The sequence below is a fragment of the Vombatus ursinus genome, unplaced genomic scaffold, assembly GCF_900497805.2.
Source record: "Vombatus ursinus unplaced genomic scaffold, bare-nosed wombat genome assembly UNPS02010320.1, whole genome shotgun sequence".
Lineage (NCBI taxonomy): Eukaryota > Metazoa > Chordata > Mammalia > Diprotodontia > Vombatidae > Vombatus > Vombatus ursinus.
Window position 1 is genome coordinate 4751484 of NW_020950098.1, and position 23636 is coordinate 4775119.

General features: G+C 39.6%; 1 protein-coding gene across 1 annotated transcript in view; it reads left to right on the forward strand.

Annotated features, from left to right (window-relative positions):
• Positions 1-23636, forward strand: part of WIF1 (WNT inhibitory factor 1) — a 106539-nt gene that overhangs the window by 79352 nt on the left and 3551 nt on the right. Inside the window, exons 6-9 of the mRNA XM_027854178.1 lie at positions 634-729; positions 9169-9264; positions 21160-21255; positions 22359-22454. Of these exons, the coding sequence (XP_027709979.1) occupies positions 634-729; positions 9169-9264; positions 21160-21255; positions 22359-22454 (384 nt within the window). The remainder of the gene's footprint in view (positions 1-633; positions 730-9168; positions 9265-21159; positions 21256-22358; positions 22455-23636) is intronic.

Sequence of the window (23636 nt, forward strand, 5' to 3'; positions counted from 1 at the left end):
GGATTTGAACTCAGGTCCTCCTGACTCCAGGGCTGGTGCTCTATCCACTGCGCCACCTGGCTATCCCATCTATTTTGTTTTATAGAGAGAGTGGTCTCATTGGGAATTCCAAAAAGCCAATGAAATCACAAGTGTGGTCCAAAAACAAAAATAAAAAAAAGCACAAACAAGAAAATAACTAATCATTACAAAAGTTTAATTATTAACTCATTTGGCCAAATGAAACTTTTTTATCATTAAAAACATTAGGGAAGAAAATTTTGTATTCTTTTCCCTAGTATTTTAATTTGGGAAGGATAACTTGGATGTTTAAAGTAAAGATTATAGAAATAATGCAGGCAAAAAGATATGTGTTCAACTTATGGCAATGAGAATTTATTAAGCTCCTAATATGTGTCAGGTTCTGATTGAGCTGTTGTTCTATGGAAAGATCTCCAAATTCTCTTCCTTGAAACTGATGGAGATAGTATCAATAACATAATTTCCACCACAAATATTCCATCTGATTGCAGCCTACTTGACAATTAAACTTTTAGGGTCATAACAAATAAACAGGCTTATGTTACTAATGGTAGCAAAATGGTCATGTTTCCAAATCTTACTTGCCTTTAATCATGATTCTTTTTCAATTAGCACTCTGCATACCACGATGCATGAATGGTGGGCTCTGTGTTACTCCTGGCTTGTGCATCTGCCCACCTGGATTCTACGGTGTAAACTGTGAAAAAGGTAATACAAATTGCTGTTTTAGAATAGCAGTACAGTATTTATTGTATTTATTTAGTGACTGTAAAAAAATGATTGAACATCTTTGAAAAACATCTTATTGATCCTCATACTGAGAAGCAAACAATGGTTCTGGGGGTGGGGAACCTGTGACCTTGAGGCCACATGTGGCCCTCTAGGTCCTCAAGTGTGGCCCTTTGACTGAATCCAAACTTCACAGAATAAATCCCCTTAATAAAAGTTTTTGTTCTGTGAAGTTTGGATGCATTATCCTAGAACAGATCTACATCTCAGGCACATGAAGCAACTTGTCTCCTTCTTGGGTTCCTTTTAGGCTAGTTTTTCATCCATGTCATTTTGTCCCTTGGGGCTCTGCCCTGATCCCCTTTTCTCTTTTCCCTTTATCCTATCTCATTTTTTTTTGGCTAGGCAATGGGGTTAAGTGACTTGCCCAGGTCACATGGCTAGTAAGTGTTACCTGTCTGAGGCCAGATTTGAACTCAGATCCTCCTGAATCCAGGGCTGGTGCTCTATCCACTGCACCACCTAGCTGCCCTTATCCTATCTCATTTGCTGATCTCATCACTTTCCATGGGTTCAAAGATCATCACTTCTTGAATTTCCCACATCTAGACATCAAGCCCTAGACATTCTCCTGAGTTCCAGGTCCATATGACCAACTGCCATTTAGACATCTCAAATTGAATGATTCATCTGCCTCTCAAAATCAGCATGTCCAAAACAGAACTCATTGTCTCCCTTCCCTACTCCAACCTGCCCTTCTTTTAAACTTTCCTATTGTTGTGGAAAGTAATCTTTCCAGTCACCCGTGCTCACAATCTTGATGACACCCTTGCCTTGACTCTCCCCTTTCATTCATCTCACATACTCAACCTTTTGCCAAGTCTTGTCATTTTTGCCTTCATAGCATCTCATGTATATGTCCCCCTCTCTCCATTCACACAGCTGCCATCCTGGCACAGTCCTCCATCACCTCACACCTCGACAATTGTAATTTGGCGTTTCTTAAATGGGGACTCCTGCCATTAATGCTTTCATGCTCTTGTGTAATAGAGGAAAGACCTTTTCAGCATTATGTTCTTCAGAGGCATGAAATTAACATTTAGTACTCATGCTTTCAAAGGTTAGTGTCATCTGTCTTCCTACTCCACATTACTAAAAGCCGTACACCCTGGTAACTTGTTTACATAAATGTGACTTTATTGGCTTGGTTAGCCCGAAAGACAATCAACTGATGAATATTTTGTGTGTGCATGTGTTTTTCCTTCTTCTATCTTTCAGTCATCAATGATGCTCAGGCATTGTTGAAGGAATATCTACCCTAGAAACCCAGTACATTTACTTTTTTGGAATATCTCACCTCTTGGATGGAAGATTTTCCAACTTTGTTTTTAGTTCACATTAGACTGTTCTTTGGAAAATCTTGTGAAATTCCATTTGGCCCCTCTAGAGAGGCTGGGAACATTAAAAATGGTGTTCTTCATCTCCTCAAACAAAAGGGGCTTTTATTATTCAGAAGGGGGAAAAAGCAGCTCCTGAAAAGTTTCATTTCAGACTTGGCATAGAGTTAGTACCTTCTACATATTTGAAGAAATGTTAATAAATAACTCTTTAGCTTTTGAGTCATCAGAAATAAATATCACATTGCTTGCCTTTTCAGTAGGTAAGGGAAGGGATGGGAGGAAAGAAGAGAATTTGGAACTCAAAATTTGAAAAGAAAAGAATAGAATATTAAAAATAAAAAAATCATTGAAAAAATTTAAATGAATACAGAGAAGTATGGGGAATCTTATGTGACTTAATGCAAAGTGCAAGCAGGCCCAGGAAAACAATATACATAATGACTACAATGTAAATGGAAAGAACTCCACAAGAATTCAATAAAATTAAAATGATTAAACTTGCTCCCAAAGAAGACACATTTGTCTGTACCTCCCTCCTTTCAGTGCAGAAGAAGTGTATAGTTGGTATGGACCCATGGGTGGTGTGTTGGTAAATTTTTAACAACCAGCTCTCTAATTTAAAAAAAAAAGGTACCTGCACACTTTTAAATTTAACCTGCATTGTTAACATTTTCTCCATCACTTTCTTTAAGTCTAGACAATCAACAAAACAAATCAAAAGTAGAGAGAGAATTTGGAACTCAAAGTTTTAAAAATGAATGTTAAAAATTGTTTTTACATATAACTGCGGAAAATTTATTTTAAATAAATAAATAAATATTTAAACAAACAAACAAGCAAGCAAAAACAAATCAAGACCTGATTTGTAGTGTTTCTGTACTAGAGCTAGCTTGTTATCAGCTCAGTCGGTTAAATTTTCAGTGTGGGAGTTTAACTGACAGAGCTAGTAGTACAAGCTAGCTTTTGCACACAAACAGTATAAATCAGGTCTTGATTTGTTGTTTGGTTGATTTACACTGCTCACACTGAAAATTTAACCATTGACTGAGCCGGTACAAGCTAGATCTAACACACTTCTCCGAATAATGTTAGACCTGATCGGTGTACTAGTTTGTTTTGTTGAACTGTTCCCCTCACCCCTTAAAGAAAAATCTTTATTATTAGGGATGGCTCTAGGGGAGAGGGAGTAAGGCAAATGTATTGAGAAATCAAGGTGAGATAAAAACCAAAAAAATCAATAAAAAATTTTTAAAATAAAAAAAGAAAGAAATACCACTTTAGGACAAGAGTTCTTAACCATTTTTGTGTGTCCTGCACCCCCTTGGGCAGTTTAGAAAAGGCTTTTCAGAATAATGTTTTTAATTGCACAAAATAAAATACATAGGGTTAGAAAGGAAACCAATTACCTTGAAATACAGTTATCAAAATACTTTAAAAACCAGTTAGAGGACCACAGGTTAAAAGCCCCTGCTCTAGGAGATCAGAAGTTATTCATTTACCTGTCACCTTTAATGAAAGTCACTTCGTGTCTCTCTTTTGGTTTTCTACCTAGGAATTATTACAGACCTATTTTCCCAAGGACTAGCGGCTTTATTTAGGCATTTAAAACTCTAACGTAAGTGCTAACTGGCATAGCCAGTTAAGTGGTGGTCTAATACTTTTGTCAGGTTTTCTAGTCTGAGAGAGCCTGAGAGGCACACGCAATGTCTTTATACTCCCATTCCAGGCCAAGGGCTGGTGGTTGGTGAAATCACAGAGTCATCGAACGTTAGAGTTGAAAGACATCTCAGCTGTCATGGAGACTAAGCCATACCTATAAAGGAATTGCAATCATGCTATATGCCCAGATTCTGCTTAAGTACCTCCAAGGTGAAGGAGAAGATGGAAAGAGGAATTGCACAAGCACTTCCTCCTGAGGCAGTCTATCTCACTTACAAATCTGATTTTTAGGAAGTGTTTTTTCCTAACATAAAGTCTTAATTTGCTTCTTCTCAATTTCCACTCAATGCTTCCAATTCTGCCCCCCTGGACCTTTGGTTTCCTGCCTCACGGGGTTATTGTGAGGATCACATAGACATAGAGCACTTTGCAAACTTTAAAATGCTCTATTTTTGTTCAGTTGTGACCCCATTTGGGGTTTTCTTGGCAAAGATCCTGAAGCGGTTTTGCCGTTTCCTTCTCCAGCTCATTTTACAGATGAGACTTACTTAGGGTCACACAGCTAGTAAGTGTCTGAGGCCAGATTTGAACTCACTCCAGGGTGGGTGCTTTATCCACTGCACTCAAAGCCTCTAGAGCTACTAATAAATAACCAAATTGCTTATTTTTAGAAATTTAATTTTTTTCTTTTCATTTTTTTTCTCCCTCTGGCATTTTGAGCAACAAAATAAGGGAGAGAGAAAGATGAAGCATTCAGCCTAGGATGATCCCTCACCAGGGTAGTCGGTAAAAGTCACCACATTACCACATTATCACATCCAATTTCTGTATCATCCTTATGCATCACTTATACATAGATGCTTATAAGTCTATATCATACTTATATATACCATATGCCATGGCTTATAGAGGCCTCCCTTCATTTCCACATGAAGAATCTCAGTGTTTTTTCCTATTTTTTTTTCCCTTCTATCTGCCCCAGTGGCATGCTTATAAATATTTAACAACCAGCTCTCTGAAAATGCGCGGCACACTTAAGAGGTTTAATCCACATTATTACCATTTTTATCTATCACTTTTTTAGGTCTAGACAATCAATAAAACAAAAAATCAAGCCCTAATTTGCAGTATTTGTTGATTTCTGAGGTATAAATGTTCCCACTGAAAATTTAATAATCAGTTCTCTCAAGAGGTAACAACTGGCTCCAGAAACTCCCCAATCTGCCCTGAATCTTGCTACTTCTCGCTCTATAGAAATAAGGCCTCGTCTAGTGATTTTTTTTTGGTATAAGAAACTCCCAGATGAGGAAATTCCTTCTACCAATGCAGGTCATCCATCACCTTTACCCCAAATTATAGTCTTGGAGAGCTCCTGAGACAGTGAGAAGGCCCAAGATCACGCAGCCAGTATGTGTCTGACATGGGATTTGAATTAAATGTGCGCTTCCTGGCTTCAAAGCCTGATGAGGTTAGCTTTCTAGCCACTAACCTCTCCTTCTCTGTATATTAAAATTAACCCCTTCATAGGTTCACAGACTTAGTGCTGAAAGCTAGAGGTGATCTAGCCTCACCTCCTCATTTTACAGATGAGGAAACTAAAGCCCACAGTGGTGTAATGCCTGGTCCAAAGTCCCAGAGGAGTAAGGGAGTCAGAGAGAGAGGTAGAATTCAATCCCAGGACCTCACACTTAGATCTATCACTCTGGTTCCTGCATCATGAGTCAATGTCTTCTCATATGAGGTCAATCTCAACTTGGGCTAATCCTCTGATGATCTCATCTCCTCATCTTAGAGAAATCTCTAGTTTCTTAATTAATTAATTAATCTAGGTTTTAATTTTTTTTAATTTTATTTATTTTATTCTGAACTTGTGAAATAAAACAAGCATTTTCATAACATAGAAGAATAGTGTCAACTTCACTTTCCTAGGAATTTCATATTTTATTTAATTTCAATACACATTAAGCACCTACTATATGTAGAATGCCATATTAGGTCTTGGGGAAGAAACAAACTAATACAGATAATCATAACATACAAAACTGCATGATAGTTGCATTGAGGAAGCATAAACAAAATGTCATGAAGTCTGAGAGACGAAGTTATTATTGATGGGGGGATTAGAGATGGTTTCCTCAATTATGTGACATTTGATTTGGGCTTTAAAGGATGAGTAGAATTTAACAGGCAAAGAGAAGATAGACAAAGCATACAAGGCATGGGGAACAGAGTAAGCAAAGTGACAGGGGTAGGAAAACACAGGGCATATCTGGGGACAGAGAATAGAACAGTTTGGCTGGTGTATAGAGTGTGTATTATAAGATAAGACTGGAAAAGTGGAATGGTGCCATATTGTGGAGGCTTTGAATACCAAACATAGAAGCTAGAACTTTATTTATATTTGACCTCTTTTGGACTGATTAATCCAAAATGCACCTCCTGGACCTCTTCTCCAATTCCTTCTCCTCCTCCTCCTCTTTCTCCTTCTTTTTCTTCTCTTTTTTTCCTCCTTTTTCCTCCTCCTCCTTCTCCTCCCTTCCCTGTAATCTCCAAGCACTTTCATCATGTTTTGTCCCTCTTTAAAACCCTTTACTTGATTCAAGATATTCTCTTCATCAAATTCAAGTTGATGGCACTGACTCATTCAAACAACCTGCTTCCTCCTGATACATCTTTCAGGTCCTCCCCCGTATACCTCTTTTAACCCAGTCACATTAACCTTATCTTAGTATCCCTAATTTCCCACCCCTGTCTTGATCTTTTTCCAGACCACATTGTAACTTGCCATTCAAGAAATTTGATATGTGATACTAAGGCTTCTGGTAAAACTTTGGACAAAAAAAGATAAATAATAATAATAAAATAAATATATTAGAAAATTTTAAAAATTGAATTATATACTTCTATTTCTCCTCATACCAAGACCCATTTTGCTAAAATATTAGCTACCACTGGAAGAAATTGTGATTTTCCCCCCAAAAAAATCCTATAGGAACATAGCTTTAGAAGTAGAATGGGGCCTCAGAGTTAATTTAGTTGTAGGATCAGAGTATAACAGGCGTGGGTGCTGTGGTGAGCAGAGTAATTTAGCCACTCTTATTCACACCTACTCTCCTATTGTAAAGGGTAATTAATAATAACTGATGAAACAATCCAAGCATAGATGATTTATTAGCTAGGCATTCAAATGAATGAATCAGTGGACTCCCCAGTTAATCTAAAGACCCTGAATACAGAAGAAAGTAGATTTTTATACCTTCTCCCCAAATCAAATAAATCCAAAAAGTCCAATTCATTATAGCAAAAACAATTAGCCAGGATACAAAATTTGGTAATCTAATTTCTAATTGAAGGAATGTTTAGGGGCTTTCCAAGTTAGGAGGGGGGTGAGTAGGTTTTGGGGTCCTCTATTCGTAAAATGAAAAGATATTGATTAATTACACCTACCTCCATGTGTGAAACAATAGATGGCTTACATAATCTAGATTTGGATGGATGAATAACTAAACTAAAAATTTAATTAAAAATTTTAATTTTTAAATTAAAAATCAAATTAAAAACAACAAAATGGAGGAGTATACATGTGACAGCAAAATAGAGTCAGTGTTCAAAAATAGAATCTGATTCGTCCTGATTCTCACACTACACTAACTGCATTTTATACCTGGTATTCACTTTATCTTATCACTATTAACTCATTGCATAGATGGTTTTTCTCAGTATAAACATTCTTTCTCTGCTCTGGGAAATTGTGCCAAAAAAAATTTAAAATTTGGGAGGAGAGAGTGTTTGTTTTGTTTTGTTTTTAGCTCTGAGCCCCTAGTCACAGAGGGCACTTTGGCAAAACATCTCTATCTCTTTTTTCCCTGAGGATGTTTCCCCTTAATTGTTGCCTTCCAACCATATTCTCAGTAAGTATGCCCAGACTAGCAAATGTCTATAGTTCACACAGTTTATGAAAACAAAATAAGCATTTAAAACAAAGAAAAGTAAACAGATTGTCCCTGGGTCTGAAAGGAAAAGACTTCAAGAATGGAAAGGAAGTACAGAATTACTACTTTGAGGTCCAGTGGTTAAAGTGACCCAGCATCTGTCCCAATATCCCTTACACCCAATTGGCCCAAACAGCCTCCGTTCTCCCAGGCCCAGCCCCTTGCTACCTATTTCCATATTTTTGTGCTCCTAACTCCACATTTCCTCTCAGCCTTATTCAGCTCCATGCATGCTCCACGAATCTATGCAACTCATTAGGAACTGTGTTCTCCTGAATTGACTAAAACTGCCTTCATCCACTGCCTTTTAAGGGTGGCTTGGGGGCATGGCTAGACATTCTTTGACCAATATCATTGCTCTCTTCCTAGTTCACTCAAGAGACTTGTTCACACTTCATAAAGGGATCGCTGAGGCGTGGTCACATTTTTTTTTTGTTAGTTTAACACTTCATAATTGACTTTTTACTTTCTGTGATTAGGTCCTGGAGTTTCAGAGATCAATTATTTAGTCTAAGATCTTAGATTTAGAGCCACAAGGCACCTTAGAACCCCCTTAATCCAACCCCTGCATTTTCCAGGTGATCAAACAAGTTCAGACAAGTTAATTGACTTACCCAAACTCATACAGGAAGTAACTAGTAGAGAGGGTACTTAATCCCAGACCCTCTGACTCCAAATCTAACATCCAGTTCCCTCATTTTATAGATGAGTAATAGAAGCCAAGAGAGATACAGTTACTTGCCCAGGGTCACACAGGTAGTATGTGTATTATGTAATATATGTATAATACACAGGTAGTGCCAGAATTTGAACCCAGGTCCTCTGATGAGAAAACAGAGACCTAGAGAAGGTAAATGACATGCCAAGGATCATATTGGTAGTTAGTAGGCCATCAATGATTTAAATTCAGGTACCTGATTCCAAATCTTTTGCTCTTTTGCTCACATTCTTCGGTACCACTCTCTGGCCAACCAATATTCTGTGGGTCTCTCCTAATCACCAAATTATAGAAATGGTTTTAATTGATGCAGCTGCTAATATCATTTTGCCCAAAAGAAAGGTGTTTCTATCTGAAAATAGTGAGCAAGTTTCAGCTGTTCAGAAAAACATCTCAAGAATGAACAACACCTTCAAAATCATATTTCTCCTAAATTTAAGGCAAAGATGTCAAACCAGAGACCCTCAATTGTGCAGCTGAATGAGATGAAAATGTAATTAGGAAATGTTGAAAAAATAAAAAATACAATACAACCTACATAATGTTAATTTGTGGTTTTCTAAGTCAATGTGTGGTCTGCAGGCATCAGTTTCTAATTGAGTTTGAGGCCACTCACCATCTAATGCAATACCCTCCTGTTATCTTTCAGCCAATTGCTCAACAACCTGCTTCAATGGAGGAACTTGCTTTTACTTAGGAAAGTGTATTTGCCCACCAGGACTGGAGGGAGACCACTGTGAGATAAGTGAGTACTTGACTTTCTATGTTCTATTATTTTATACAACCACAGAATTTCAGAGTTGGAAGGATCTGTGGGGATGACTTTACATTTAATTCTAAAAATATTTATTTTCTACTGTGTACAAAGTACCACACTAGCACCTCAAATTAGCCCTGCCTCATAGTAGCATGGGCAGCTAGATGGTACAGTGGATAGAGTGCCAGGCCTGGAGTCAGGAAGACTCATCTGCCTGAGTTCAAATCTGGACTCAGACCCTTACTAGCTGTGCGACCCTGAGTAAGTCACTTAACCCTGTTTGCCTCAGTTTTCTCATCTGTAAAATGAGCTAAAGAAGGAAATGGCAAATCACTCTAGTGTCTTTGCCAAGAAAACCCCTAACGGAGTCATGAAGAGTTGGACATGACTGAAAAATAGCATGGAGATGGCCCTTAGTTCTTGAATGCTATGTCAATGAACCAAAATTCTGGTCATTCCTACCAAGAGGGAAAGCCATCATTTAAAGGCCTATTGTGATGGACAGTATGTCTCTCAACCAAGGATCAGAGGACTATCGTAAGGAGACTGACTCTATGCTGTTAGATGTTTTAGGCTATGATAACCCACAAAGACACCCTACGAAGGTATGCAGAGGTTATAATCTGTATTGGTAAAACATGTACCCATGTAGGTGAAATCATGAAGACTTGAACCATTGAATTATGTATGACAAGGTGCTGACCTAGGCCCGGGATACAGCAGTGAAATAAGACAGACACTGACCTCACGGAGCTTAGAATCACTGGCCATTGCCCCAAAGCACTGAGCCTTCTACTGAGAGATGCCTGCTGCAACCGTAAGGTGATTGAGGGAGTCAGAATTTAGAAGCAATGGCAGAGAAGGAGTGAGGACTTCAGCCTTCCAGGCTGCCTCAGGTGCCTGGGTCACAGTTATGCTCTAACTGACCTGAGGAGTCAATGCACATCAATGCCACAGGACCCTGGTAGTAGAAAGGTCAAGACCAGGAAGAAATGAGCAATAACAGGTGTAGAAGATGGTGTGGTTACTTTGGAGACAAGCGTACAACCGGCTATCACAGAGATGCTGCCCATCTTTCCAGCTTGCTGCTTGACTGAGCACACACCCATTAGGGTCATTCCAGGGTCCTCTAGGGCTGCATAGTCCTCACTTTTGAGACCACTATCCTAAAGAATAAGAAAGAAATGCCTTGGCACGGCATTCCAGGCCCCAAACATCCTGAGTCCAATTGACTTTATCTTACACTATTTCCCCTCACATACTTTACGCTCCTGACAAACTAGACTTCTTTCTGCCCAGTCCACTGCCACTGTAGCCTCTCATGCTGCCAGTCCACTCCTGCTGGGGCTCACATTGCTATCCACTCTTCTGAGTCATGTGACTCCCAGTGCCCATCACTAGTGCCTATCGGCCAGGGCATCCCTTTCCCTGAACAAGTCCATCGGGTGGCACAGGTGGGTAGAGTGTTGGGCATGGAGTCAGAAAGTTGTGGCTGTTGTTTAGTTGTTTTTCAATCATGTCTGACTCTTAGTGACCCTCTTTGGGATTTTCTTGGCAAAGATACTGGAGTGGTTGGTCATTTCCTTCTCCAACTCATTTGACAGATGAGGAAACTGAGACAAATAGGGTTAAGTGGCTTGCCCAGGATCACACAGCTATGAAGTGTCTGAGGTCAGATTTGGGACTTGATTCCTTATTCTTTGGCTTCTACAAATCCCTACATGGATCCAGCTCCTGGACTTCTGGTGGCTTTCTTTCCTGACTTTTTAAGGCTTGTAAACTCGTGGTCATCTCCAATATCATTTACTTAGGAACTGGACAGAATGGATTCAACAGAGACAGAAGCAATAGTAGCTCTTGGCTTTGTGCCTAGACAATCCAGTTTTCTGGCTCTCCAGGCCAAACTCTAGTAAATATGGAGCTTCTTGCTAGACAGTATCTCTTTCACTGCCCTTTTTATTTTTTTTGTTTTTATTTTTATTTTTTGCTTTTTGGCGAGGCAGTTGGGGTTAAGTGACTTGCCTAGGGTCACACAGCTAATAAATGTTAAGTGTCTGAGGCCATATTTGAACTCAGGTCCTCCTGACTTCAAGGTCAGAGCTCTATCCACTGCATCACCTAGCCGCCCGTAGACAGTATCTCTTAAAGAAACATTGTGATAATCAATTATTACCAGTGTGCTGAAACCCCTCCTCAACCCAAAGGGCATAGTGGCTCATCCTTTTATCCAGGGAGAGGAGAAGATAAAGCAAGAGACTTATTTTGGCTGGTTAGTGTCTTTTGAATGAACCCCAATTCTCACTCAATAGCCCATTAAAAAGACTCTAGTTCACCACATTGTGAACCAAACCAGTTATAGGAGGTCTGTGCATGCTCCAAATCAGGGAGTAGGAACCCTGTAGGACATGCCATTATGCCTTTCCAGAAACAGGCTACCCAAACTCTTTCACAAGGGGGTTGTGTCAGAGGAGCACTTTGCACATGTTCACCAACTCTCTGTGACATATGTGTGTGTTTGTATCTGTCTACATAGATAGAGATCCACACATGTGTGTATATGTAATATATAAAAACATACCTATAACAAATAAAATACATGACAAATGAAATAATCCTATATAAAGCACTTTACAAACTGTAAAGTGACATACATACATACATGTGTGTATATACATATAATATATATTTATCATAACAGCCCTACAAGGTAGATACTACAGGTATTAGCCTCCTTATTTTATTATATATATATGTGTGTGTGTGTGTATGTGTGTGGGTGTGTATCTAATACCTGTTGGTAGTACAAGTATTATTTTCATTTATTCTTTATGCGGAAACTGAGACCAGAGAGGTCGCATATGGATGTAAGTGGTAAATGCTGGGGGTATTTCTTGAGAGATACAGCCACCTATCCACAATGCTTTGTGATAAATGGACAAAGGAAAGGGTCTAGACAAAATAGTAAAAGACAGGACCTTTTCCATGAGAATATTTATTACAAAAGGCATAATCATAAATACACAAACTTATTTCCCCAACACATGGGAGGTACAGTGCTCCTCACACATACCCCGCACATCATTCTCTGGGCAGGGGAAGGGGATGAGGTCCATAGCTTAGTGAGGTTCCCATGAAACACATTCCCAGTTCCAAGTCCAAAATACCCCTCCAGTTTAGGCATCCTGATTTATCCTGGCTCCAGGGTAGCTGTAGGGATCACCTCCAGTCAGTATCTGAAACTAAGGACAAATAATAGAGAACTGAAATCAACCTTCTCAGGCTCATTTCTCCCTAGCCAGGGTAAAAGAGGAGAAGAGGATGGCAAGTCCATCCACTCTCATTGATTCAATTCCTGGTATCCATGCTGAGGGCAGCAGAAACAGGGTTGTACATGTATGTGTGTGTCGGGGGGAACTATAAGGTGGGGGCAAAGCATCCATAGCTCAGCCAGTTTTAATGACATGGCAGCCAGTCAAAGGGGGCTACCACCACCCATGAGGTAGGGAAGAAGGGCTCCGTGTCAGGTAAACTGGGCATGCTCAAAAGGCCCTCACGGGTGTTTCCATGTTAGAAATGGGCATGCCCAGAGAAGCTCAAGTTACATGTAATTATAAGAATTCTGTGAAGTGAGTGATCACTTTCTGCTGGTAGGAATCAGAAAAGCACGAGCTGGGTTCAAGGGAAAACGTATTTATCAACATCAACCTAAAAACAAATTATAAAGGCAATCCATAGTGGAGCAGTCATTAGATTCTCTTAAATCAGAAAAACCCTGACCCAAACACAGGCCTTGTACAAGATCAGTAGGTAAAGGCTCTCCCTTACGGCTTGGGGAACAGAGAGACTATAGTGAGTGTATGTTATTACCCAGATTCCAGGCTGGCTTAACAGATCACTTGTCCACCGGAGTTATTATATTCCTTATAAAAACTATTCTTTCTTAATCTCAGCTTCTACCTTCTTTGTGAAGCCTTTTCTCTAATCCTTCCAGTTTTTCTCAGTCTCCTCATTAGCAATCTTTCCTTTGCCCCCATCATTCCCAACTTTGTATTATATCTGCTTCTGTCCCTGTTATATCCCCCAATAGAATATCATCTTCTTGAGGCCAGGAATGGTTATATTTTTTGTTTTTTATCCCCAGTGCCTAGGGCAGTATATTGCACACAGTAGGAGCTTAGTAAATATATTTGTTTTTTATCCCCAGTGCCTAGGGCAGTATATTGCACACAATAGGAGCTTAGTAAATATATTTGTTTTCAAATATATGTTGACACTAGCTGTGTGACCCCGGGTAAGTCACTTAACCCTATTGCCTCACCAAAACAAACAAACAAAAAAACTTGTTTTCCGGTCCAGTGTAATTTCATTGGTATAATGTACTCTTGGAGTGTAAACTCCTTTCACCAATGCAGATCAGGAACTCATTGTTATCTGATGACAACCGATTTGCCTGATGTGTCCTCAGCCCTCAAGATGCATGAAGGCTAAGGCTTAACTGACCCAGAGATTGGGCATTGACCCCTCCCCAACCACTTGCTTGCTATGGCATGGTTAGACTTTAAATGTGCTGGGTCCCTGCCCCTCATTCTTTATTCCTTCTTAAACAATTCATAAGGTACTCTGATTTCAGTGGTCCAGGCTACCCTACTGCTTTGACCTGCAGATATCTGTATATGTATCTATATACGTATACCTGTTTGTATCACATCAGCTCTTTGCATAAAGTGCTACAGTCTGTTGCAAAAGTCTTAGTGTAGTTTTAAGCAATTAAAAGTTGAAAACTGCACTGAGACTTTGGGGGTATCCTCTTTGTAAGTTTGAGGCCTGGGTGGCTTTGAGGCCTGTGGTCATAGCACTCATTCTGCTGAATGCGAAACTACTAGCCTGCCTGTGGTACTGGGGACAATGGGAGGGGAGGATGGCCACCTATGCTATTTCCCATTGGCCTCTGTCCTCCCCCGTAACTACCATGTCTGTAGGACAGTGTCTCTCTTTAGGAATGGCTTTCTTCTCTCTTACCCTGCACCCATCATGGATATTTAATTGTTCAGGGGCATTGAGAGGTGCGTGTGATTTGTCCCCTGGTCCCTCAGCTAGTGGTGCTACAGAATTATAAATGTTTGTTGAATTGAATTCTTATGACCTTTTGTAGTTAGCTTGTAGTTTCTAGGTGGGCAAGGAATTCATTTATTGACCTTTATGTGCACAGTGAAACAACAGATCTGTTCTTGGTAGAGTGTTGCCCAGATCCCTCCCCATTCTCTTACCAAGTGCCCCATGTGAACAGTGGGCATTTCTCAGATCAATGGTGCAGATTAGAGGGGTAGTTTGTGGCCATTAAAACAGAGAGAAACCCATCTCTCATGGAGGTCTGGAACCCTTGACCGTGGCAGCCTCATTATCATAGAGTTCTAACTGCATTATCAGCCATAGACAAATGGAATTAGTTGCTAAAGCAGCTCACAGTCTTTGAATTTTTGTTAGTAATTCACTTAAATGCAGAGAGAACAACATTCTAGTAGCTTAGGCAAAGAATCCATCCCTCTGGTCCCAGTGTAAAAAGAATCGTTTCAATCTTTTTTCCTCTCTAGCTAATCTATATGGACATAGGTGTCTAACCCGGTTCAGTGTGGATGATGCTTATATTATTTCATATTCACGGAGCATGCAGAGGTCAAGCACTAAGCAGCTACAGCCTAGTGAGCTCTCCCAGCATTTCTCCCCATCCTCCCTTTGCTCCCATGTCTGCCTCGGAAGCTGCCTTCCTCCCCTCCTTTGTGTATGTGCTAATGGAAACTTGCAGGTCCTTATTTGTCCCAGCTGTGTTATAGCTATTGCAAACACCACTGTGTCTTGGTACAATCACAGTTCCAAGGACTCCAGGAAGTTCAAAGCCCGAAAACACTGACTTCGTTTTGTTTTGTTTTTAAACTTTCAACCCCTATTTTATTTGTTTTATATTTGCAGTGGAAGATGAGATGATTTGAAAGAAGCCCTTTTTTTTCTTTAATAGTGTTAATGTGTTACCCCAATGGTTTGCATAGAACATGGATCTTTGATTGTCAGGATGTGGTTTTATATTATTAATTACTCTTCTTTGATGAAGTTTACCCTATTAGTTAATCCCCCTCAACTCTCATCACTTCTTGTCCCTTTTAGAACTCACACACAGACTTGGCACTTGGTTCTAGGTTTCTTTCTAAAGTTTCTTTGTTTCTCTCCCCGTTTCAATTTCCAACTTTCTGTGGATAGGGATCGAGTTTTCTCTTTATTTTATATGTCCTTACATAAATATTTTGCATGAGATTGTGGTCTTAGATATTGCTAACTGACTACTCCTAGGACCTTCTAGAGAAATTCTTGTTTCTGCTGCTGGGAGCACATTACAGGATAAATGAAAGTCACTCTGCAACAATTAGGATAAAAGCCTTCTGAGTTTTAAGAGTTTCAAATGAGAATGGGGTCTTCATCAATTTCTCCTACCCCATTTCAGTTCCTTCATTTGGCTGCAAGTACCTCTCTAAGTGAATGATTATGTGCTAACTTGACGTCAACACTAGAGCAGGGGAAAAGGAAGGTCACACATAAGGCTTGTGTGTCCAAAAGAGATTTATTAAAGAATATTATTTACAGCTGGCTGGAGATGGGAGTTAGATGCTGCAGGCCCTTAGATCTGTGTCCAGATTTGGGTAATAACGTGGCATTTCCCTAGTTTGGAGTGATGGTGTGGCATCTCCAAAGATGACTTCCCGGATTTCCTGTTTTTTTAATAGGAAAAATCCCATCTCTGACATGTGGCATAAATGATCCTTTTTAGGGGTTCCAGGACAGTGTTTGATGGGGAGCAAGGTATTATCTGCTCCCTTTGCTTCAGTATCTATGATCTGAGATCTTTGATTACAGTAATTAATTGAGGATGAGATTGGAAAGTTTCCTGATTTATTCAATATTAGCTGACCAGGGGGATGTTAGAGGGCCTTATCTATGATGGTAGGTGCTATGATGCCATTTGGGCCCAGATGCACAGTTACCTATGGAACTTTTATTGGGAAATGAGGGGAAGGCCTTCTTGGCTGGTTCTAGAAATGAAAGTAAAAGGCAGTAAGAAACAATAAATTCTTACAGGATACCAGCCAATGGTCATGAATCTTTCCAGGAAGCTTTGACACAATTTGCCTAGCTGGTGTCAAGAGAATGGCCTTATATTGTTCTCTCAGAGTAAGCCTTTGGAGGGAGGGAGAAGTTCATGGCATTTTTCCTTTGAGATTCTGCATATGAAATGTTGATTCATATTCCACAGGGAGAGGGGGAAACTTTACCAAGGATTCTAATGATGCCTCAGTGTACCAATATATAACATCCATTCATGTACATTCTCCATGGACAGAGAAGGGAACAAATATATATTAATCACTCACTATGTGTCAGGCACTGTGTTAAGTGCTTGACGAATATTATCTCCTTTGAGGCTTACAACAACCCCATATAGTAGGTACTATTACTATCTTTATTTTACAATTAAGGAAATAGGCAGACAGCAGTTACTTTTCCATGTATGGTTAGTAAGTGTCTGAAGCTGAATTTGAACTCAGGTCTTTCTGACTCCTGGCCTAATTCTTTATCCACTGAACCACCTAGTTGCAATATCAATTCCATTACAGGCCCCAGTGGAAGGCTAGGGCTAGAAATTACAAAGTCCTAAGAAGTAAACATATCCTTATGCCCGTAACAAGAAGGCCCAAAGAAACCTCAACCATATCTTATGAAATGAATCGTGGCAATCACAGTTTAATAGGCCCTACAACACAGGAAAAGATTGTGGAAATAGAGCCTGAGTTAGGAAAAGCTATTCACACGGCCCTATCTCCTTTCCTACCCCAAGAGGGGGAGGAAATATAAATGATAGGAAAGTTTGCACTCCTAATATTGTATTTAATCTCTTCTCATCTGGGATCTATTAAGGCAAAACGGCTCCCCAAATTTAAATCTGGCTCGATCCTGTCGTTTAGCTTGGCTAAAGTGCTAGTTAGAAATATCCTGTCACCAAGAACAAAGATGCAGATAAGGTGGGCATTGGGATTGTAATTTTAAGTTGGCAAACTTCCCAAGGAACTTTAATGACTCTCCAATGACAAAACCATACAAATTGTTTAAACTCAATTAGAAAAAGATTTTTCGAACTGTTTTACCAAATAATGTTTTCCTCCCTTAGAAATCTCCCCCCACTCCTTCCCTCTGAGGCAGAAGCAACATTGGATAGAATATTGGACCTGGAATCAGGAAAAACAAAGTTTAAATCTGACTTTAGACAAGTACTAGTAGGGTGACCTTGGGCATCTCTATTTGCCTCAGTTTCCTCAGCTATAAAATGGGGATTATGATAGCAGCTACCTCAAAGGGGTTGTTATGAGTATCATATGAGATAATATTTATAAAAACACTTATCACAGGGCCCGGCACATAGTAGGTTCTATGTAAGTGCTTATTCCCTTCATCCTCCGCCAAAATAGAGAATCAAAATATCTAGAGCTTAAAGGGACATTATCTTCCAGCCCCCTCATTTTACGAATGAGGAAATTGAAGTCCAGTCGCCTAAGGTTACATAGCAGAAACAGAATTCTAATCCAAGGGAGGTATGACTTTAAATCCAATGCTCTCCTCATCAAGCCAGGCTGCTAGAATAACATTAATATTCTTGCCCTCACCCAGCAATGTTAGAAGACTTCAGTTCAAATCCCATCTTTGGAATTTATGTCACATAAACCATTTAATTTCCCTAGATCTCAGTATCCTCATCTGTAAAATGAGAAAAAGGCATCCTAGATGGCCTCTAAGGTCTTTTCCAACTCCAGAGCCATGATTCTAGAATCTTAATTTGTATATATCCTACCATCACAAAATAGCTTTGCAGAAAAGGGAGCCCATTTCATCTGGTAGGAACATTGATGGGGCAGCTAGGTGGCACAGTGGATTGAGTATCCCACTTGGAGTCAGGCAGACTCGTCTTCCTGAGTTCAAATCGGGCCTCAGACACTTATTTACGTGACCCTGGGCAAGTCCCTTAACCCTGTTTGCCTCAGTTTCCTCATCTATATAAAATGAACCGGAGAAGGAAATGACAAATCATTCCAGTATCTTTGCCAAGAAAACCCCAAACGGGATCACAAACAGTTGGACGTGACTGAAACAAATGAACAACAAGGAACGTGGCTGAAAAGGCAGGTATGGAGAACTGTGAAGGCTGGCGACATATAAGCATGCTAGCTGAATGTCCCTCGTTTCTGCCTCACTTTTTTGCTCATCCTCTGATCTAAGCCTGGGAGTGAAGGGGTTAGATCATACAAGGCTAATTAGAAGGAGTGAGGTGTGAAGGTAAGAAAATTACCTTTATATGGTACAGCAAATAGACTGCTGGGCCTGAAGTCGAGAGAGAGCTGTGTTTGAAGTCTTGCTCTGACACTTAGTAGAACATTGACTATTTTAACTTTGCTGAACTTCTGGAAATAAAAACCTTTAGAAGTCAGACTGACTTCAGTCTGAGCCAACACTCACCAGCTAAGAAGGTGCGAAAATAGGAGGTGCCAAACTTCCTCCCCATTAACCCTTCATGAATTTTGAAATAATTTTTTCCTAAGGAATAACTTTTTCATCCGTATTTCAGGGAGTAATAACAGCATGTTCTTTTGGGAGAATCAGGTGATGATAAACTATTCCCTTAATTATCACGCTCTCTGGTTTTTTTGGAAGGTGTTTCCCAAGTATAGGTAATCCTTTCGTGGATTGGAAATTTCTTTCACAAAGGAGAAATCAATATTAAATATACATTGAACATTGCCTAAAATTTCCCCTAAGATGTCAAGATGGGAGGATCTCCTTGAACCCTATTTTCTAACCCAACTGAAATTATGCCCAACTGAAAGGGACAGATTTTCTGTTATTTAAATTCTTCCTGTGCAATACATACATGCATACAAACATATATACACTCAGCCCAGGAAAAGAGGGTCTAGAGAGAATTAAAGTGAGCTCCACACACACACCACCCCCTCATCACACACTACACTAGGATAATTAATACACAGATTGACAGAATCAGGATCCAACAACATTTTGACAGGGAAGAAAATTGGTCAGAATCCACTAAGATGAAATTTACTGGGGACAAATGCTTATACTTTTATGCGTATGTTCAAGAAATATACTTTAAAAGCACATCCCCCCCAAAAAAAGAAATCAACTTAAAAGTACAAAAAAAGTGAAGACATACTTAAATTGTATGAAAAAGATCTGAGGGTTTTAGTGGACTACAAGATCAAGATGAATTAGCAGAGTGATAAAACAGACAAAAAAGCTAATGCAGTCTTGTGCTTCATTAAGAGAGGTATAGCTTTCAGAAATAAGGAGGTCACTATAATAAGTCTTGGTCATTCTACATCTGGAGTATTGTCTTCAGTTCCGGGTACCACATTTAGAAAGGACATATATAATCCAGAGAGCAACTAGAATGGAGACATGCCAACTGAAAGAACTGTGAGTGTTTAATCTGGAAGACAGAAAGCTCAAGGGGGACATAAGAGCTGTCTTCAAGTACTGGAAAGACTTTTTTGGTAGAAATGGAATTAGATTTGTTCTGTTTGCTCCTAAGAGGTGACACAAGGAACGATGATTAGATATGGCAAAGAAGCAAATTTAAATGTCATGTCAAAAACAGATTTACTAATGATTAGTGCTGTCCCCGAGGGGAAAGGGCTGCCTCAAGAGGTGGTGGGTTCTCTGTGACAAGTCCAGCAAGAGCTGGACAAATATTGGTTATTATAATAAAGAAAAGATTCTTTTTCAGTTATGGGTTGGACTGCATGGCCACTGGGGTCCCTTCCAACTTTGAACTTCTTTGATTCAGTTTGCAAAACTTTGATAGACATAAATTACTTTTAACAAAACTTCTCTTTTGTAAAATAAAAGGAATATTTAATTATATTGTTGTTCAGTTGTGTCCAGCTCTTTGTGACTTCATTTGGGATTTTCTTGGCAAAGACACTGGAGTGGTTTGCCATTTCCTTCTCTAGCTCATTTTATAGATGAGGAAACTGAGGCAAACAAGGTGAAGTGACTTGCCCAGGGTCACACAGCTAATAAGGGTCTGACACTGGATTTAAACTCAGGAAGATGAGTCTTCTCAACTCCCAGCCCTGCACCCTCCACTGCAATATGGCGCCACCTAGCAGACATACCTAACTATACCTACAGGAAAAGGAAGTAACTAGTATGTTCCTGAAAAGAAATTCAGACTAACAACCATAAATTGGGATGGTACAGTGGAAAAAATGCTGGATTTGGAGTCAGAAGATCCTGAGTTCAAATCTGGCTCTGTTATTTACTACATATATGACTTAAGGCAAATCACTTGACCTCTCTGGGCCTCAGTTTCCCCATATCTAATATATGAAGTTGGACTAGATGACACCAGAGATGTCTTCCATCTCTAAATCTATGATCTCGAATCACACGTGTCAAAATGTACAGCAAAATTTTTTTATTTCAAAACATTTCTCTTACACATTCCATGTAACTCAACTAAAAATGTAATTATCTCTAAATCACTGTAATGATAAGTAGAATATATATATCACTTTAAGGTTTATAGAGTGCTTTATTTATATACATAATATGTGTGTATGTGTGTTTGTATAATCTCCTTTGGTTCTTATTACAACCCTATGAGGTAGGTGTTATAATTAGCTCCATTTTCTGGATAGGGAAACTGAGGCTAAGAAAGATTAAATGATTTGCCCAGGGTCATATAGCTAGTTAGTGCCCAGGACAGGATTTGATCTCGGGTCTTGGCACTAAATGCTTGTTAACATATATGGCTTTCTCTTTTAGGCAAATGTCAGCAAGCCTGTAGAAATGGTGGTAAATGTATTGGTAAAAATAAATGCAAATGTTCCAAAGGCTACCAAGGAGATCTCTGTTCCAAGCGTAAGTACCTGGTGTACCTAATCTATTCAGTTATGGGGTAGATAAAAGATGTCTCCTGAGACTTCTATATTTTCTGTACATTATTGCTAGACTGGCAGCATTTTAACTTGTCTTCACTAATATGTAAGTTTTTTTTTATGTGGATTCTTAGAATTAGATAAACTCCAAGCTTATAAAGAAAAGGAGAAGAGAGGGAAAAAGAACAGGGGAGAGAGAGAGGAAAGAAAAGAGGAAAGGGGGTTGTGGAGGAAAAAAGGAAAGGAGATAAGAGGGAAAGGGGCAAAAGAGAGACAGAAGGAAAGAAAAAAGAGAGGAGGGAAAGGAGAGAGGGAAAAGAAAGAGGAAAATAAAAGAGAGAGGGTGAGAAAGAAGAGAGGAAGGAAAAGAGAGATAAAAAATAGAGGGAGGGAAAGGGGGATGGAAGAGAGAGAAAAGGAAGGGGAAAAAGAGAGGGAGAGGAAGAAGAGAGGGAGGGAAAGGAGAGAGGGAGAGAGAGTGAGAGAAAGGAGAGAGGTAGAGAAAGGAGAGAGAGATGGAAAGAAGGGAGGGAAGGGAGAGATGGAAGGAAAGAGGAGGCAAAGAAAGGAGAGAGGGAGGGAAAGAGGGATGGAAAAGAGAGAAGAGGAAGGGAAAAAAGAGAGGGAGAGAAGGGAGAGAGGGAGAGAAAGAAGAGAGTGAGGGAAAGAAGAGAGGGAGGGACAGAAAAGAGGGAAGGGGAAAGAGAGGGAGGGAAGGGAGAGAAGAAGGAAAAGAAGAGAGGGAGAAAAGGAGCAAATTGAACTCTCTAAATATTATAAACTTCCTAAAAGATAATCAAAGGTCATTGTCCTACACTGTCAAAGCACTACTGGCTGTTGATTGTTTTGTGGACATAAGGCATCATGCATAGTTTAATCTCATAGGCAACTGAGAGGACCCGGATGCTAAATCAACTTTATACTGGAGAATGACTTTAAGGAAAAAAAAATCACCTCTTCCCACACAAGTGAAAGAGATGAGGTCAAAACTAACACATTCTACAGAACAGCAGGAAAAGTAACTGTGTAATTTGGTCTGAAAACAAAAATTCAGAAAGCTTTCTTTGTTATACCCTCTGATTCTAGCTGTCTGTGAGCCCGGTTGTGGAGCACACGGGACCTGCCAGGAGCCCAATAAATGCCAGTGTAGGGAAGGCTGGCACGGACGGCATTGCAACAAAAGTGAGTAGAATTGCTCTATTGGAGTGTGCCCCAGAATTTCCCCTAACTTTTTTCAGTCATATCCCACTGACTCCAGAGGTGAGGACATCTTGTAACTTAAAGCTGCCTTCTGTTAATGGTAACTTTTGACTTATTGATGCAGCAGATTTCAAATTATGAAGTACATGTCAATTGTAATTTAGGTCTATTTAAATCATATTTGAAATTGGCATTCCATTGACATTGATTCTTTAGTCTAAAGGTCTTTTCTGGAATTTTAAAATGGCGCTGTGCCCAAGGCACATTGAGATAGTGTACGATGGACTTAACAACTTTTAACAATGGATTTGGTAAGGTAAGGTCATATATACAGTTATCCCTTCCACATCTCATACCCACCTTGGTTTCAATATATCATGGGTTGGCATAAGAAGTTTAAGGGGAATTTAGGGGAAGTTTTGGGGAAGCCACTGATGACACACAAAGGCCAATAGACAATACAGAAGAAGTTTAAAAACTCATAAATGCATAAATATATGTATATTATTATATAATATCAACCGAAATTTTATGATAAGGTTCTGTAAACATCCATAAAAGAAAAAGAAAAAATTCAGACTTCTTCTCTAGTACAAAGGGAAGGCCAAAAAAAATTTCACGTGGATTTTCCAGATCATGAGGGCAGAGGAAGGCCACCATACTCCCACCCACCTCCTACCCACCACAATTTAGAAGGGATAACTAGTTTTGGTAGTGTTTGGGTGAACCCACTGAGGGAAAAATGAAGTGTGAGGAGGTCTACGCAGGTAGTTTCCAAAGCACACAGTATCCCAAGAGTCCTCTGGGCAAGGAATCACCAAGAGCTAGTAAGCCTGGACATCTTTAAGCTAATCTGGAATAATCATAGATTTAGACTAGAAGGTGACCTCAGAGGTTCTGGAGTCCTAGGACTCCAGGTCTAGATTGTGTTGAAAGTCATTTTAGAGGTCATCTAGTACAATAAAGTACAAACGGGAACCACCAATCAATACGTGAGGATCCCTGTGGGCTCCATATTGACAGTTTAAGAAGAAGCAATATTATCTATGTTTTACTGTACTTTCATTTATTTTGCTAAATATTTCCTGATTGCATTTTAATCTGGTTCAGCTGCAGTCAGAAGTGTTTGAGGGTACATGTTTGACCCCTCTGATCTAGTCACCC